Consider the following 18130-nt stretch of genomic DNA (forward strand, 5'->3'; position numbering starts at 1 on the left):
AACAATATCTAACAGCACACTAGCAGAAGTGCATACTATGATCAAATGGAATTTATCTCAGCTATGCAAGTGTGGTTCAACATAGGAAAATCAATACATTACATTAATAGAAGGAAGGAAAAAACATGATCCTCTCAAACGATGCAGAGAAGGCACATGACAAAATTCACCATATTGCCCTTTTCTTAATAAAAACACTTAGAAAACTAGAAATAGAAGGAAACTTCCTCAACGTGATAAAGGGCAATATGTTAAACCCACAGTTAACATCATGACTTAACAGTGAAAGACTGAAAGCTTTCCCGCTGGTACCACTGTTATTCAACAGAGAGAGAGAGAGAGAGAGAGAGAGAGAGAAATAAAAGGCATGCAAATTGGAAAGGCAGAAGCTGGAAAAGCAGAAGTGAAACTTTGTATATGCAGATGACATGAACCTTTATAAAGACAATCCTAGAAAAACTACTAGAACTAATAAACACATACAGCCAAGTGGTAGGTAACAGGATCAACCATGCAAAACTCTGCAGTATTTCTATACATTAGTAACGGACGATGTGAAGAAGAAATCAAGGAAAAAATTCTAATAATAGCAACTAAAAGAATCAGTATCTAGGAGTAAATCTAACCAAGGATATAGAACACTTGTACACAGAAAACGACAAAACACTGCTAAAAGAAATTAAAGACTAAATAAATGGGAGGACATTCTGTGTTCACAGACTGGAATTCTAAATACTGTTTAAGATGTCAATTCTACCCAAAGTGCACAAATTCAATATAATCCCAATCAAAATTCTAATAGCCTTCTTTGTAGAAATTGAAAACCAATCACCAAATTCATATGAAAAGATAAAGGACCCCAAATAACCAAAGTCATTTTGAAAAAGAACAAAGTTGGAGGAATCACTTCTCCCGATCTTAAAAGGTATTACAAAGCCACAGGAATCAAACAGCAAGGTTCTGGTACAAGGACAGATATACATGGAATCAAATTGAGAATTCAAAAATCAATCCTCACGTTTATGGTCAACTGCTTTTTTACAGCTGTGCCAAGTCCAGTGAATGGGGAAAGAACAGTATTTTCAACAAATGCTGCTGGGAAATCTGATCTCTGAAAGCAAAAGAATGGCGGTGGATCGTCCTTACACCCCACGCAAACATCACCTCAAAATGAATTAAAGACGCAAAGATAAGCACCAGAACTATCAAACTCATAGAAGGAAACGCAGAGAAGCACTTCAGGACCTTGGGGTAGATGGTGGTTTCTTAGAAGCTACACCCAAAGGACAGCAACAAAAGGAAAAAAGAAGGAGATTTCACCAAAATTAAAAACTTTTGTACCTCAATGGCCTTTATCAAGAAAGTAAGGCAGCCACCTAACAATGGGGAAAAATATTTGGAAATGGCAAATCTGAAAAGGGTTTAAAATATATATATTAAATGTATACAAGAATATACATATATAAATATACAGAAATTCTTCAACCTAACAAAAAGACAAACCAATTAAAAAAAAAAATGGGCAAGAGACATGAATAGATATTTCCCCCAAAGAAAAATGGCCAAAAATCACCACAGAAGTCACTCACATCATTAGCCCTTACAGAAATGCAAATTAAAACTACCAGGAGACACCATTTAACACTCATTACCTGGCTACTATTAAAAATGTTGAAAATTAGAAGTTTGGAGAGTATGTGGAGAAATAGGAATGCTCATTACTGCTGGTGGGAATGTAACGAGGTGCAGTCTCTGCAAAAGCCTGGTTGGCAGTTCCTCAGAAGATTAAGCACAGAAGTACCACAGATACTTCTACTTCCAGGTACAGATCCAAAAGAACCAAAAGCAGGGACTCGAACAGATATCCACACAAGGCTGACAGCGGCATTAGTCACAACCATCGAAAGAAAGAAGCAGCCCAAGTGCCCATCAACCAATGAATGCATAAACTAAATGTGCTATGTATACAACAAGGATTATTATTCAGCCTTTAAAAAGAATGAAGTTCCGATACACACAACAATATGGATAAACTTCGAAGACATCACGTTGAGTGAAATGAGCCCAGACACAAAAGGTCAAATACCATATGATTCTGCTGTATGAAATAATTAGAATAAGCAACTGCATAGAATTGGTTAGTAAAATATAAGTTATCAGAGGCCAGGGAGGGGATACAGAATGGAGAACTAATTCTTAAACTATACAAAGTCTCTATTTGGGATGATAGAAAAATTTTGGTAATGGATGGCAGTGATGGCAGTAAAACATTGTGAACATAATTAACAGTGCTGAATTATGTATTTGAATGTGAATAAAGGAACAGTTTTACGTTGAACATAAGCTACTAGAATAGGAATAGTTTAAAAACTTCAGAGGAGTGTACAACATAATGAAACCTAAAGCAAATCACCAACTATAGTTAATAGTACAATTATAAAATGTTCTTTCATCAGTTGCAACAATTTTGCCACACTAATGCAAGGTGTGAATAATAATAGGGTGATATATGGGAACTCTGTATTTTATGTAGTATTTTCTGTAAATCTGTAACTTAGATTTAGACAGGATGGATAAATGGAAGGATGGACGGATAGATGGTTGGATAGATGAAATACTTGGTGACTGATGACATTTTCCCTGCAGGGATACCCAATACAAATGTACAAATTAAAAAGTAGTATTAGGCTCCAGGGCAGGGCAAACCACCTAACTATGGGGCATTGGGTACTCTCCTCTCCCTGCAGCCACAGCTCTTTCTGGGACTGAGGGGAAGCTGGGGCCAAGCAGGCTCAGGTGCCTGCCTGAGACACTGGACTCCAGGCCCACATGGCATGCTGGCTGACCACACAAGGCAGTCTCCACGGGTCTCGCCACCACCAGGGCAGTCCTCACTGGATCACTCAACAAAGCGCCTCTCGCCGGGAGCAATCTTGGGGCAGGACAATGAAGCTACTTTATCTGACATTAAAATAAACACAACCTGGATTCAAGTAAATCTGCTGATTTGGGATCATTCCACATATTGTTTTAGAATCATCAGTGTGTGTGAATAGAAATCACAGATAAAGGGTAGGAAGTGAAAGGGAAAAAAACATGCCTTTGTCCTCTGTACATGACTTCTGCCATTCAGCAAAAAAGTCAGAAAAATAAACTAATAAAAAGAGGCCCCTTCTCTGCTCTGCTCACTGCCCAGGGAGCCCGCTTCCAGGGATGTCAAGAGGATCGACTGGTTTCCAAAGAGAAGTCCTTGCAGGGGGTAAAGAGCAGGGGTGGGGGGGAGTCAGGCTGTTTGGTCCCAGACCCTCGCCCCATGGGGTTACACTGACTGGCTTCTCCCTCTGCCTGGCCCCTCACAGGGTCCTCTCCATGCAGACCCTCCTAGGTCTGGGACACCTCTCTGACCTCACCTGTGCAGACCCACAGGGGTTGAGAGAGCGAGCCCAGGTTCCGAACCACTCTTCTGGTTTCCCAACAACCCCTTAGGACTGCTACTCAATTCCCCCTGGTGTGAGTCTGCCATTAAGCACTCCCCTAATAAAAAAACCGGAGTCCTAGGTACCCAAAAGCCCTAACTCTGAGTAACCAAAGAGAGGGTGGAACTACTAAAAGCACAAAGGGACTGACTGCTATGAAAACTTCATCCTCAGGGAACTGACTGTAAGCACCAAATCTAGAAATAACTTTAGATAAATAATGCATCTCAAAGTTGATTATCAACTTTTGATTATGAAATTTTATAACTGTTGTATTTATGTGCAAATATCACTTATATTTTCTTTAAAAATGGTGAATGTGCCCTGGAAATGTGAGAAACCAGAAAAAATGGCAAATTAATACTTGTTACTCTCCTTAGTATTAGTATTAGACAAGCCAGACAAACTATGGTCTGAGGTCACTGAGAACTCAGATTCTCATCTCCTTTTTAGTCCTGAGTTCTTCTATAACTATTTTTTAATAGCTAAAATCCATAATAATGTACATGTGTGAAAAGTACCTTAAAGGGTGTTTAAAAAAAAGAACTCCTCTAATAAAAAAATTAATCTGATTTTAAGGTAGTAAAAAATGTATAAAGATACTAAAACAACATGAAAATTTCTTTTAAACTTCCACAGGTTTTCTTTCCCAAGAGCTGTAAAAATCTGTGCATGCTACATTACCCAGTGGGTGCACCATGTGACAGAATCAATGTTACTTTGAATTGTTCTAAAAAGCGCCGTGCTCCTAACCCCAAGATCGAAGCTCTGCGGGCACTCTAAGAGGCCTTGTCCCGGAGCTGGGTCAGGTACTTTACCTTCTACTTCAAAGTGCAAAACCGAAGGACTTGGCACTGGGCCCTGGCAGCCTGGTGGCCTCTCGCAGGTGCTCAACCCACACTGCTCTGCCCTGTGGCTGCTAACATCGGCTCTGCCCACCCGAGACACACTTGGCACTGCAAGGGTGGGGGCTCCAGCAGGAGGGGTAAGGAAGGAGTATTGAGCAGGCTGGAGACTGGGAAGGGAAGAAGGATGCAGCTGGAGAACAAGTGCTTCCTCCCTCGTGCAGAAACCCCACCAAAGTCACCGAAGAGATGCCACAGGGGCCCTCCGGCGTGGTCGGTAGCATTTTCCCAAAACTGAGACAGGTGCCTGTGCACCAGAGCCCCCAGCATGGAAGGCAGCGCCCCTGCACCCTCTTTACCCTACCTTGGCGGGATGGAGGTCAACACCATACATGGAAAGCCTCTTTGCATTTTCTAGGAACTGAGAATCAGCTTGCGCTGGAGATAAGCCCCTGAGGAGCAAGAGAAACAACATTAGCTCACGGGCAGATGCCAGTGTGGCTGACGGGGGGAGAGGTGGGCTGGCAGACTCGCTAGGGAAGGAATCGTTAAATTTATACTCAGACAGGAAGGCCTCACTCCCCTCCAGCACGCTTCTCTCGAGATCCTGTGAGCCAGCGTGCCAAGGGCAGAGGCACACGTCCACCCCTACCCACCCTCTAGAAGCTGCTCTTCACTGTTCCACAGCAGGAAAGAGCCCTGGCTTCAATGGGTACAAGTTGACAGGAAAATTTTTTAAGTGGTTTCATCTTTCTGAGATAGACACATTCTTGGTCCTTAATTGTGTTTTCCTCTAGGAAATAAAGATACACAGTACATGTGCCTGACCTTACACCTGTTCTCAGTAACATATTGCGTCCTGCCCACTCGCCAATTATTTCCATTCTTATCTGGACCCCCAACTAAAGAGATTTTAAGTTCCTAGACGGCAGGCCTAGGACCCGCCCTCTTCATACTCCCCAAAGCATTTCAGCAAATCACTGGTGTAATAAATGCCTGTTGAATAGAACTGAAACAAATTCACAAGAAAATAGTTAGTCAAAATACTGCTTTTTTTTTTAAAGCAAAGTTTATGAATGTACCCGGTTTTAAACTTTTAATCTCTGAATGTTGCTTCCAAATCATTTTAGGTCAAACATTTATAAAGCTTCAATTTTTTTTAAGATGCTGGAGATTATAATTTTGTAGATGGAGTTTTAAAAACTTGTGCTAAAGGGCAGTGCGATGGTAGCTCAGTGGCAGAGTTCTCGCCTGCCACACCGGAGACCTGGGTTCAATTACCAGTGCTTGCCCATGCAAAAAAAAACAAAAACAAAACAAACAAACAAAAAAAACTTGTGCTAAAAAAAAAAAACCTTTATTTCCATCCAAATTCTTTGGAGTGTGACCGGGTATGGCGTAACAGATGGAAGCTGCAGAGGGCACCGGGCCCCGGCGGCGGGGGTCACCACGCCTGCCTCAGAGCCCCCTGCAGCCACCGCCCATGCTTCTTTTCTCAAACATCTTCATGTAAACAATTAAAAGCCAGAATAAGTACAACTAAATCTTGAACAAGTGCATGGGTCTGTGTCAGGTGGACATGTGCACTCAGGGATGGGACGGCTGGGGAGCGGGAGGACGCGCGGTAGGGAAAAGGAGATACCGCCGGGCAGAGAGAGCCTTTCTTCTTAGCAGCACATGCCTTAGCATGAGCCATGAGGAGCTGGGGAACGAGCGGATCTCTCCAGGGCAGTCGGCAGGTTTCGTCGGGACTAGGTGAAAAGCCAGAAGGGAAAACGACACCCATGTCGACTGCGCCCAAGAAGAAACCGAGGAGGAGCTGCTGGGCCGCCCCTGCCCCACCCAGAGTGGGCACCTGTGGGTCTTGTGCAGCTCTGCCACCTTCTCCTCCAGCTCCCGGGTCTGTGTGGGAGCAAACTGGAAGTCACTGATGTTGCCACTGCCGCGCTCCTCTGAGCCGTGGTCCCCGAGCTCAGCCTGCAGGGTGTAGGACCCCAGGAGGGCATGGGTCACAAACGAGCAGGGCAGGCGGCCAGAGACGATGTCCTGCCGGAGCTGAAGGCACAGGAAGTACCTGTGGGGAGCAGGGGAGGCGAGGACGGAAAAACAGTTAGCACTCCTGGTCCCTGCGCCCCAAAGCCCCGACACCCACACAGAGCCCGGACGCTGTTCCTGCCCCCAGCAGCCACATCGCCAGCGACTGGCCCTGCCTTGGCCTGTTACAGAAACCAAGTCCAGAGGGCTAGCTCACGGTCCTGGAATGTGCTCTACTGCCATTAGGACAGTGAGGAGCTTTGTGACTGAAGGTCACATTCCCAGTCACTTAAAACTCTGTCGCCTGGACTTTAAAACTAATAAAAATCAGTCTATCCCTTGGCAAAGTTGTAAAGATAAATTGAATAAAAAATGACTGCAGTCTTAAACACTGCAAGAAAAGCTAAGGTCCTCTGTACTCTTCTCACACCAATTTCCTTTTTTCCTGAGACTGCTTTAATAACCCCTGTAAGTAAATGCTAACTTGGAAGTCTTCACTTCTGCATGCTTCACCCAGGGACGGCCAGCCCAGGGGGGAAGAGAAAGCCCAGGTTGCCGGAGGAGCAGGCGAGGTCCCCATGACCTTGGACAAGCCAACTTACTAGCACAAGGCCAAGTATTCACCTGTCAACTGGGCGAAATGCTACCTCCCCTAGGTACAACTGAAAATGGTAATACAAACAAAATAACAACAATTAGCTTTAACAATAATAGTTATAATTATGCAATATCCTAAGCAGCTTAGTATAGTTTTAAAAAGTATTTGTATTTTCCATTTCATAGTAAAACGGCAGAAACATGTTATTTATTCTCCATTTGGATATTTTTGCCACCACCATCAGTACATTTGGTAATAACATTTTAAAAATCCACTTCTACTCTTGAATTTAACCCCTTGCTAAAGTCACCACCAATCCTGCTAACCCAATGCCAGGGCTCTGACTGCCGAGGTGCCTCAGAAACCTGCCGTGGCTGCAGACCTGGGCCTGCTCCAGGCCTGTGCAGCCAGCACGGCCACACGTCCCACGCACAAGAGATGCAGAGGGAGCACCAAAATCACATGAACTGCAGACTTGCAGCCCTGTGCTCAGGCCCATTAGCTTCTGAAAGAACATACAGTGCCGCAGTTTTCCTTGGCTCTGTGAGTAACCCTTAACGAAAAACCTAAAACTGACCCTCTATATTTATCCTTAGCAAAGCTAGGAAACCCTGTCGCGGTCACGCAGTCTAACTGAGGATGTGCCTGCGGCACTGCTCCAACTGGCAGCCCCTCTCAGAAGCAGCACACGCTCTCCTGCTCCCAAACTGAATCCTTTATTTGCAATTTAATCCCATGTTCTATAGCTCAGACAACCCCAGAGATGGAGATGAAATAGCTACTGACCCTACATAAGAACACCTACCTTATTAGTTAGTTGTTTTTATTCAGTTTTCTTGGGGGGAGGAGGGTAATGAACAAAACCTTACCAGGTCAATAGTTTTTTTAAACTAATTTCATTTTTTAACCGTTAAATTATCTTTGAGATATGACAGGAGTACCAAGTACACACATATAATAAAAACCATCTTCATATTAAAATATGAAATGTTACATAACAGTAATTCTTAAAGTATAACAGAAAACAATGTTGCCAATGATAACATTTTTTAAAATTTCTATTATTTGAATACAAATGAAAAAATTAAAGAAAAATAATTAAAGTTTTGAAATTGGCAACATTTCCAACTAATTTGGAGTATCAATTTCCAAGAAACTTTTCTAAAATTCAAGTTATAAAAAAATTGTCTGGGTTTTAACTCTAAAATTACCCCATTCTTCCAAAGCTCAGGTATAAGAGCTTCATGTAAAGGTTCATTCTTAAAGTACCTGGTTATATCTTCAGTTAATTGAGAAGGGTCAGGAGGATAAAACTTCACATTAAAGGTGAACAGCCAGGGAAGATCTGTAATTATTTAAATATCATGGTTATTTATCCAAACAACAGAATGACCAATATTTTATCAATCTGAAGGCCAATGTTTAAGCAGTTCAGTCTAACCCCATTATAAATCAATTTAGAGGATTTTATTTTTTAAAGATATCATTTACAAACCAAAAAAAGTGAAAAATAATATATCAGTTACATAAATAACCCACCATTGAAGAATAGGTTTATTTTTTGATAAACATTTACTGGTATTTCAACAAATGCTTTGTATGGTGATCCACTATACAAAAAATTAAATACAGCCGACACGTAACAGTCTAAGGGAAGACATGTTTTAACCACAGGAGCTCCAGATGCTAAATACTCTCCACCCTTTAAAAACAAAAATCCTTCAGGATTCCTACTTATTGGGAGGTGAGAGGCAATGCCGAAGTGATCCCAACAGCTCTTTAAGAAATGATTAATGGCAATTTGAAGGATGTACTAAAACAGATCTCCAGGTAAGGAGAGTATGTTTAAAACAATAAAATTATTTCCCTGGTTTTATAGAGTAGATATAAATATACCATATGTAACATAAATTGTGTACTTTTGTGCCATTTAAAAAATGGATATATCAAGCCAGTAGCTCATAAGTGACTTATTGAAAGGTAAATTTATATTTGCACATTAAACATTTAACTAATGCCTCGACATATTATGTTTTGGAAAGTTTGAAAAACAAAACAAAATTTAGAATATATGGTAAGAAGGCAGTAGGTACTTATTTCCCTACCAAGGCATTCAAACAATTCCTCAGGCCTGATTTAGTCCTGCTCAATAGTTCACAGGACCCTGGAAATGAAACAAAGTTGGGTGGGTGTGTCATCGCTTCACTGTACATATTTAAAGGCTCACTAGATCATTAATTCACGGACTTGAAGAAAGATGGCTTGAACCCATTCTTTTGTTCAATGTGTCCTTGTGTTCTTTTTTTTACCACTCAAAAGTCAAGAAACCTCTTCAAGCCACCAGGTATTCAAGGTACATCACCTGCGCCGGATGTGTGCTCACTCCCTCACTGCTGCACTAGTCAAGCCCATTCAGCTGGACAGTTGTTCTGTTAAATGGCTAGGTGCTCAACACACACACACACACATACACACTTTTGCTGGGTTTTGCCTCACCACTCTTCTACTAGTAAGGTCTCTCCAGCCAAACTTAGAAACCAGATTACAGGTGTGGCTGGCACGTAACATTTAAAATGTAATAAAGGGTTACTGCAGGATCTTCAAGAGTCCTGGATTATGTTTTTTGGGCCTGAGCACCAAGCCAGTGAAATAGCCCTGCACCGGGGATGCACAGCCACCCCCTCACCCCCAGAGAACCCTGCACCGGGGATGCACAGCCACCCCCCCACCCCCCACAGCAAACCCTACACTTGGGACGCATGGCCACCACCATCCCAGCATTCAAAACCACTGGGATGCTGCCTCTGGTCACTGTCTCTGTTGATACCCAGGGCAGTGACAGTGAAAGAGAAACTTCCCAAACTACCATAACATCAGTGTATGGCCCTGGATGTGTTTACAAGCAAGAGTACAGAAGACAGATGCAAAACAGGACGTACGAAAAACCTCCTTCCCTAGCGTGATTTAATTATTTATTCATCCTCAGCTGTGGGTTAAAGAGCCTAACACGAGGAGAACACCACCTGGAAAATCTAAACGGGAGAGAGTACAACAAAGGGAAGAAGGCTTAGGAGTTCTTGAGCGAAGACAATCCCATGATCTCAAGCCTAAAAGACTAAAAAATAAGGGTGTCACTGCAAAAGCAGGAGGAGAAGACAACTAGTTTTATGTTGCTGGTTTGTGGAGGAGTGTTTATGCCAGGCTGACTCTGAAGAAATACGGGTTAAGACAAAAATACAGATTTGGAAATCCCTTTAAAATATTTCTTTAAAAAGCAGTTTTGAGCCCTAAGGAAACTTGGGGAGATCTTTTCCTGTTTATCCTATCCCTGGGTCCCCAAGGAGGTGGGCTGCATGGACAGAGGGGAGGTGGGCTGCACGGACGGAGGTGATGGCCCAGCTCTGAGACCGTCTCACTCGAGGGAAAGAGTAAATTCCCAATGGCGGGAAAGTGAAGGGGTAAGAGAAGAAGCCAGAAGGCAGGAAAGAAACATCAAAGGGAACTGGGGTATCAGATATTTAATAACATTTTAGCTTCACAAAAACCACCAAACCATTAGACATTTACTAAAATCAGGAGTTGTTCAACTTGAGAGTATAAGATCTTTGAAAACCATCAGTATAAAGTCCTTTTTTGAGAGGTCAGGTAATCCATACTGTAACCGAGTCATCACAGAATTACCATGTCTCAATCTCTCCTGGCTGACTTGTCTTCTAGGTACTAACACTAGCACAGTGCTTGCCTGGATAGCACTACAGGGAGAAGTTTCTAATAGGATACTTAATTTGGGACATATTTCCAATTAATTCCAAAAGCTAAACTGCACCAATAATGCTAATAGGCTTCAAACAAACTTTTAATATAATTGTAGACATCATGAATTTTACAAAGCTGTATGAAAAGAGTCTATCTAGCCATGACTTATGTATTTATTAGTGATGAGCAAGCCTCAGATATATAGTCTTTATTTGTCTATATTTGAGAACTAAGATTTTAAGGTAAATTTTAAACAGGAACCAGTATGAGCTGTCAGTTATAAGTGAAACAAAAAAAGAGTAATATTTACATTTACTGCCTATTTCCTGAAAAAACAGTAATAAAATCTTAGCAGAGGTGGACTAAGAAAAACAAGCAATTCCTTAGTTTTAGCACAAAAAGAAAGGAAAAGGGAAATATAACAGCTATACTTCATTCATTTGCCTACTTTCTGAGAAAAGAAGATGTGAGAAGATGCCATTTCAATAACAGGCCCCAAAACTTTGAAATAGTCAAATCCTATCTGTTACTGTTGCCAAACCACAAGTGAAAAGTTCTGAAATTACTCTTTTAAAGCTTCATAAATTAACTCTCTACATGGTACAAGCCATCTGGGGGGAAAGTCTCCCTGACAATGTGGGGCATGACTCCTGGGAATGAGCCTGGCCCTGGCACTGTGGGGGTTCACAAAGCCTTCCTGAGCAAAAGGGGGGAAAGAAGTGGCCAAGAGAGAGCAAATGGAGTCAAGAGATTATTCTGGAGGCCGCTCTTATGCGAGCTTCAGCTGGATGGTGCTACTTGCCATGGTTTGCTAAGCCCCAACCAACGTCACTCCTGCCGACTCTTGAGAACACCCAGGACTCAAACTGGAACTCTCTAAAGGCTTCCCGAACTAGGTCTGCCCTCCTGGAACATACAACTCCTGGAGGATTCCTAGGTCAGATCAATCCTGAAACTCAGAAGGATCAGCCTCTCCAGGGTGATCAATTAATTCCATCCCCCTGTCCTGTAGTGTGGACACCTCTTCTCAACATGGAAAAGTCAGAACGGGCATTGCCCGAAGATCCCTACAGTTAGAGAAAAGGACCAAAGGAGAAGGAGCAGTTAGAACAGAGAAAATGGTATTTAACAAATGAATACGGCTGTCAAATGGCTATATCAATATTCTTTCTGGCCTCTAGTTTTTGAAGCAGCTGAAAGGAAAGATCTGAGATGGTGGAATGGCAGCCCATGACCAACCCCACGACCTGTTCTGTAACTACTTGTTGAAGCGTGCTTTGAAAATCACTGCTTTTTTCTTTCTCTGTTTTGTATATATGTTATGTTTTACAATAAAAAATGTTTTAAAAAATCAAATTTTAAAAACTTTATAAATCAGCAAAACTTAGCCTCATTCATAATCAGTAAGAGTCTTGCCTTCTGTAAGTTAGGAAATCTCCCTGACGGTGAAATGAGTGGCACACAGAAACAATCAAACCACAGCCAAAGCAAACCTGGGAAACACGGAGTGGAACATCAGTCAGGTCTTAGAGGTCATGCTGTTCTCTCTGTGGTTTGAGTCACTTGGCAGGTCTTGTTTCAGAGAAAGCGTAAGAACCAAGCATTCTAATTTTTTTAGTCATGTATTTTGCAAAGCACATCTCAACTGTGGAAAGGATAAAGGGAGAAGTCCCAAAGCTCCCTGACACCATTTCTTCCAGAATATAAGCATAATGTATCATCAGAATCTATTATTCTTTCACTTTTCCCCGCTTTTCCTATCATGAAGCAAATATAATTAGGGGAGGAAAGGGAGTGGAGGAGAGTGGGAAGGAGAGAAGGCCAGAGGAGGTGCTGGAAAAGGCAGGGACCCGGCCTGAGCAGGCTGGCCAGGCGCCACTCCAGTGTGCCAGCCCCAGTTTTAGCTCTGAAAGACCCAGGAAGCTTGGTCACTCTCCTGAACAATAAAATCTGATTTTCCTAATAAAAAGGGAAAAGAAAGATACATGCCCAGAATGAAAAAGGAGGAAAGATGGGAGAGGAAGATTACCGAACAGAAATACAAAGGCAAAAGAAGAAAATCCAGGAGTGCCAACGTGGAGACCCAAATGAAGGAGGCCAGGCAGCGAAGAGGGAGCAGGACCGCCACAGGACTCCCCGCTAGGACGGCTGTCAGTAGGGAAGGGAGCCGACAGCCAAGGTGCTCTGCTGGCTGCACTGGGGGGCTCAGTCCACAGTGCAGGGGCAATGGGAGCCCACCACCCTTTGGTGTCTGCTCTCCCACCTGAGAATTCCAGCTGCTCCTGGCCCCCCACTCCTGCTCTGTTTCCTCAGAGCCCTAAAGTGAATCCAGCACCTGAGGCCCCTGTCTGGTCTCCTCCGGCGACCGTCCATCTCCAGCTGGTCAGAGGCAACTGCCCCGGCAGAACCCAGAAGGGAGCTGGGTCAGCTGCAGGGCCTGGCAGCCATCTGGGGAGTCCCAAATGAGACGGGGGAGGGAACGGCAGGCCAGCAGTCCCAAAGGCCCAGCCAGGCCCAGCCTCAAGGGAGGGAGGGCCTGCAGACGCTGCTCCGGCCCCTCTGGGGGCAGTGGCCATGTGTCCCCAGGCCCCAGCTTATTAATGTAACTGCTCACGGAGATGGGCAAAGCAACAGTGACAGAGCTACCTATGGTAAAACTTACACAGAAGGTGAAAATGACCAGAAGCCAGCTTCTCATTCTTTCCCAGAATGTAAGTCACTGTTACTCCATCACTGGACACAGGGAGCAATGCTTCTGGCTGTGAGTCTAGAATTCCCTGACCGGGAGGAGGCTCTGAACCAGTCACAGTCGTCCTAAAACACTGTGTGTTCTTAACTTCCCAGAGCGAACAGATGCGAAAGAGAACTAACCACCTACCACGACCTTATCGGCTATTCTAGTGTACATGCCTATGAATTCTACCAAAGACAGAGACAGATACATAAAGATGAAACACCTTTAAAGTATGATTATTTAAATACTCACTTCGCAGTTGTCTCTTTATTTCTTTTGTAGGATCCAGCCAGCTCTGCAGGGGGGGAAATGGTTGGTTAATCTTTATTTCAGAATCTAAAACTAAATAGCTTACAGTTAATATACTTATTGAAATAGAAACATACTTTAATAAACTCTTATTCAAAGCAGGTTTCAGCTACTTTTTTCCACTAGGCTTACATGTTATCTGTTTTACAAAGTGTGTGCGTGTGCGCTACATAAATAAAGCATTCAAACGCTTTCAAGGATGGTCTCCTGCATCTCGCTGTCTTGGACCAGGGACCAAGCCTTTACCCACAGCAGCTCTCCTTACCTGCAGCAGGAGCACCACCAGAGCCCCTGCAGATCCTGAGATGACACTGCAGGCAAGCCTGGCAACTATCTGCTCCGCAGGAAGACGAGCTGTGAACCGGAAACTACTAACAACAGACACATCCCAACCGAACACAAGCACTGCCACTCCAGAGCGAGCCCTCGTCCCCAAGACCGCACGGCACTGCTCAGGACATGGCCAGCAATTTCCCTCCTGGACTCTCCTTTGTAGCCTCTCAGCAAGTTGGAAGCCACATCGTACAGGACCCCTTCCACTTTCCCCCTCACTTCTGCCCCTGAAAAAGCTAACATAAAAACATCCTAGGGGGGCGGGCCACAGTGGCTCAGCAGGCAGAGTTCTCGCCTGCCATGCCGGAGACCCAGGTTCGATTCCCAGAGCCTGCCCATGCCAAATAAACACACAAACAAATAAACAAACAAAAACCATTTAGGAAACACCTGTAATATCATAATGCAACGAACAAATATGAACCACCAGGTTTAAACCATGTAAGGATATTAAATATCTGACTGCCAAAGCGAGAGGCAAAGATCCAACCAATCAGAAAGGTGTGTGCACGTGTGCGTGTGTGTGTACACATATATATACAGTTGCTGCTTATGTATTTTATATTTCTCCCACCCTATGTTCAAGCCATTACTCAAGTTCGCATTACTTTACCTTCAGTAATATAAGAGAATACATTTCTTTTATGGGATATAGTAAATTGATTCAAATAATTGACTTCATGATAGTTTTTATTCATTCTTAACAAGCATCCCAAATAATGTATTAAAATATCTGTAGGTAAACAGGATTTTATTCAGATATATAAAGCAAATAATTTAAATCCTTATTGTCATGGAGAAAATAACCTGTCTTAAAGATATGTTGCACTGGTAAAACAAAGCATTGACTCAACAGCTTGGGGGAAAACAGGAGGGCTCTCTGAACGCAGTCACCGGGAGCCCTGCAAAGCCAGAACCCTGGTGTGGCGTGGGGGCTCAGCCTCTCGCTCCGGGTCTGCACGCACACGACCAGCCCCAGTTGGGGGCACTGGTCCCCCCCAGGGCCACAATCGGCACACACGGCTCCATCTCTCCCCTCAGCAGCGCACCTGGCACTCAGCATCCACGGCCCACCGCTGCTGCCCACTTAAGCGTGGGCTCACCCGCACCCCGCCACGAGTAGGGGCCAGGAGGGAGGGAGGGAAGCCCACCACTCAGCCTGAGCCCCCATGGGTCCCACGTCGGGGAGGGCAGGAGGGTCGGGTCTGCGGCATTTTCACCCGAGGCAGAGAGAGCCACAGCCACAAGAGTGCACAGAGACACCCAGTGCCGAGGGAAAAGAAAAGGAATCCCTCGGGACATCACCCGGAGAAAGAGCTACGCGGGCCTAGTGCCGGCTCTAAGGCCCAGCAGGACCCTTCCAACGCTCAGGGAACTGGCAGAGGCTCCGCTACTGTAGCCCGGCCCCAACACGGGGCGTGAAGGGTGCTGCAGAGACCAGTGGCCGGCCCCCTGCACTTCAGACCCAGCTCCAGAAACAAGGCGGGCGGTTACTGACCTTGGTAACCTGGCCAGTTGACCCGCCTGGGTTCCACTCAGGTCCCCCGTGAGCTCCCTGGCAGGTCCCCCATCCTCAGGGCTACGACTCTGCAAGGGCCAAGACCCACCAGACCAGAACATCCGTATTAGGCGAGTGACACAAAACAACCAAATTAATCCATACTGCCACGTAAACGACCGACAAGTTACAGCATTTTTTCATTAGACTTTAAAAATTCATTCATTAGCTCTAGTAAGTACTCAGATACAGTTTTAGTGCCAAGAACCATTCATAAGTAAACACAAAAATAAAAAATGGAACTTAGTAACTTTTAAAAGAAATGCAAGTTTAGTATTGGCAGTATAAATTACAAACAAATAGTAGACATGAAACTCTTCTTAATAAATTAAATAATAAAAATAAACTTCATGGTTTTGACACTTAAAGAAGAATTTTTGGTGGATCAAGAAGCAGGCACACAAGAAACGAATCCCATTTACAATCGCAACTAAAAGAATAAAATACCTAGGAATAAATTTAACCAAAGAGACAAAAAACCTATATAAAGAAAACTACAAAAAACTGCTAAAAGAAATCACAGAAGACCTAAATAGATGGAAGGGCATACTGTGTTTATGGATTGGAAGACTAAATATAATTAAGATGTCAATCCTACCTAAACTCATCTACAGATTCAATGCAATACCAACCAAAATTCCAACAACTTATTTTTCAGAATTAGAAAAACCAATAAGCAAATTTATCTGGAAGGGCAGGTTGCCCCGAATTGCTAAAAACATCTTGAGGAAAAAAAACAAAGCTGGAGGTCTCGCAATGCCGGACTTTAAGGCATATTATGAAGCCACAGTGGTCAAAACAGCATGGTATTGGCATAAAGATAGATATATCGACCAATGGAATCGAATAGAGTGCTCAGATATAGACCCTCTCATCTATGGACATTTGATCTTTGATAAGGCAGTCAAGCCAACTCACCTGGGACCGAACAGTCTCTTCAATAAATGGTGCCTAGAGAACTGGATATCCATATGTAAAAGAATGAAAGAAGACCCGCATCTCACACCTTATACAAAAGTTAACTCAAAATGGATCAAAGATCTAAACATTAGGTCTAAGACCATAAAATAGTTAGAGGAAAATGTAGGGAGATATCTTATGAATCTTACAATTGGAGGTGGTTTTATGGACCTTAAACCTAAAGCAAGAGCACTGAAGAAGGAAATAAATAAATGGGAGCTCCTCAAAATTAAACACTTTTGTGCATCAAAGAACTTCATCAAGAAAGTAGAAAGACAGCCTACACAATGGGAGATAATATTTGGAAATGACATATCAGATAAAGATCTAGTATCCAGAATATATAAAGAGATTGTTCAACTCAACAACAAAAAGACAGCCAACCCAATTACAAAATGGGAAAAAGACTTGAACAGACATCTCTCAGAATAGGAAATACAAATGGCCAAAAGGCACATGAAGAGATGCTCAATGTCCCTGGCCATTAGAGAAATGCAAATCAAAACCACAATGAGATATCATCTCACACCCACCAGAATGGCCATTATCAACAAAACAGAAAATGACAAGTGCTGGAGAGGATGCGGAGAAAGAGGCACACTTATCCACTGTTGGTGGGAATGTCAAATGGTGCAACCACTGTGGAAGGCAGTTTGGCGGTTCCTCAAAAAGCTGAATATAGAATTGCCATACGACCCAGCAATACCATTGCTAGGTATCTACTCAAAGGACTTAAGGGCAAAGACACAAATGGACATTTGCACACCAATGTTTATAGCAGCGTTATTTACAATTGCAAAGAGATGGAAACAGCCAAAATGTCCATCAACAGAAGAGTGGCTAAACAAACTGTGGTATATACATACAATGGAATATTATGCAGCTTTAAGACAAGATAAACTTATGAAGCATGTAATAACATGGATGGACCTAGAGAATATTATGCTGAGTGAGTCCAGCCAAAAACTAAAGGACAAATACTGTATGGTCCCACTGATGTGAACGGACATTCAAGAATAAACTTAAAATATGTCATTGGTAACAGAGTCCAGCAGGAGTTAGAAACAGGGTAAGATAATGGGTAATTGGAGCTGAAGGGATACAGACTGTGCAACCAGACTAGATACAAAAACTCAAAAATGGACAGCACAATAATACCTAATTGTAAAGTAATCATGTTGAAACACTGAATGAAGCTGCATCTGAGCTATAGGGTTTTTTTGTTTGTTTGTTTTTTACTATTATTACTACTTTTATTTCTTTTCTCTATATTAACATTTTATATCTTTTTCTGTTGTGTTGCTAGTTCCTCTAAACCGATGCAAATGTACTAAGAAATGATGATCATGCATCTATGTGATGATGTTAAGAATTACTGAGTGCATATGTAGAACGGTATGATTTCTAAATGTTGGGTTAATTTCTTTTTTTTTTCTTTCTTTCCGTTAATAAAAAAAAAAAAAAAAAAGAAGCAGGCACATTAAGACAAAAAAAAAAACAAAACACCGCATGAGCTAATGCACGTGG

General features: G+C 43.0%; 1 protein-coding gene across 15 annotated transcripts in view; it reads right to left on the reverse strand.

Annotated features, from left to right (window-relative positions):
* EPB41L2 (erythrocyte membrane protein band 4.1 like 2) overlaps positions 1-18130 on the reverse strand; it is a 215432-nt gene that overhangs the window by 56431 nt on the left and 140871 nt on the right. For all 15 annotated transcript variants that reach the window (XM_077162888.1, XM_077162892.1, XM_077162894.1 and 12 more), the window contains 4 exons: positions 13696-13738; positions 8223-8298; positions 6177-6395; positions 4686-4773 (listed from right to left, as the gene is read on the reverse strand). In XM_077162888.1, the coding sequence (XP_077019003.1) occupies positions 4686-4773; positions 6177-6395; positions 8223-8298; positions 13696-13738 (426 nt within the window). The remainder of the gene's footprint in view (positions 1-4685; positions 4774-6176; positions 6396-8222; positions 8299-13695; positions 13739-18130) is intronic.

Source organism: Tamandua tetradactyla, chromosome 5 (assembly GCF_023851605.1).
Source record: "Tamandua tetradactyla isolate mTamTet1 chromosome 5, mTamTet1.pri, whole genome shotgun sequence".
NCBI lineage: Eukaryota > Metazoa > Chordata > Mammalia > Pilosa > Myrmecophagidae > Tamandua > Tamandua tetradactyla.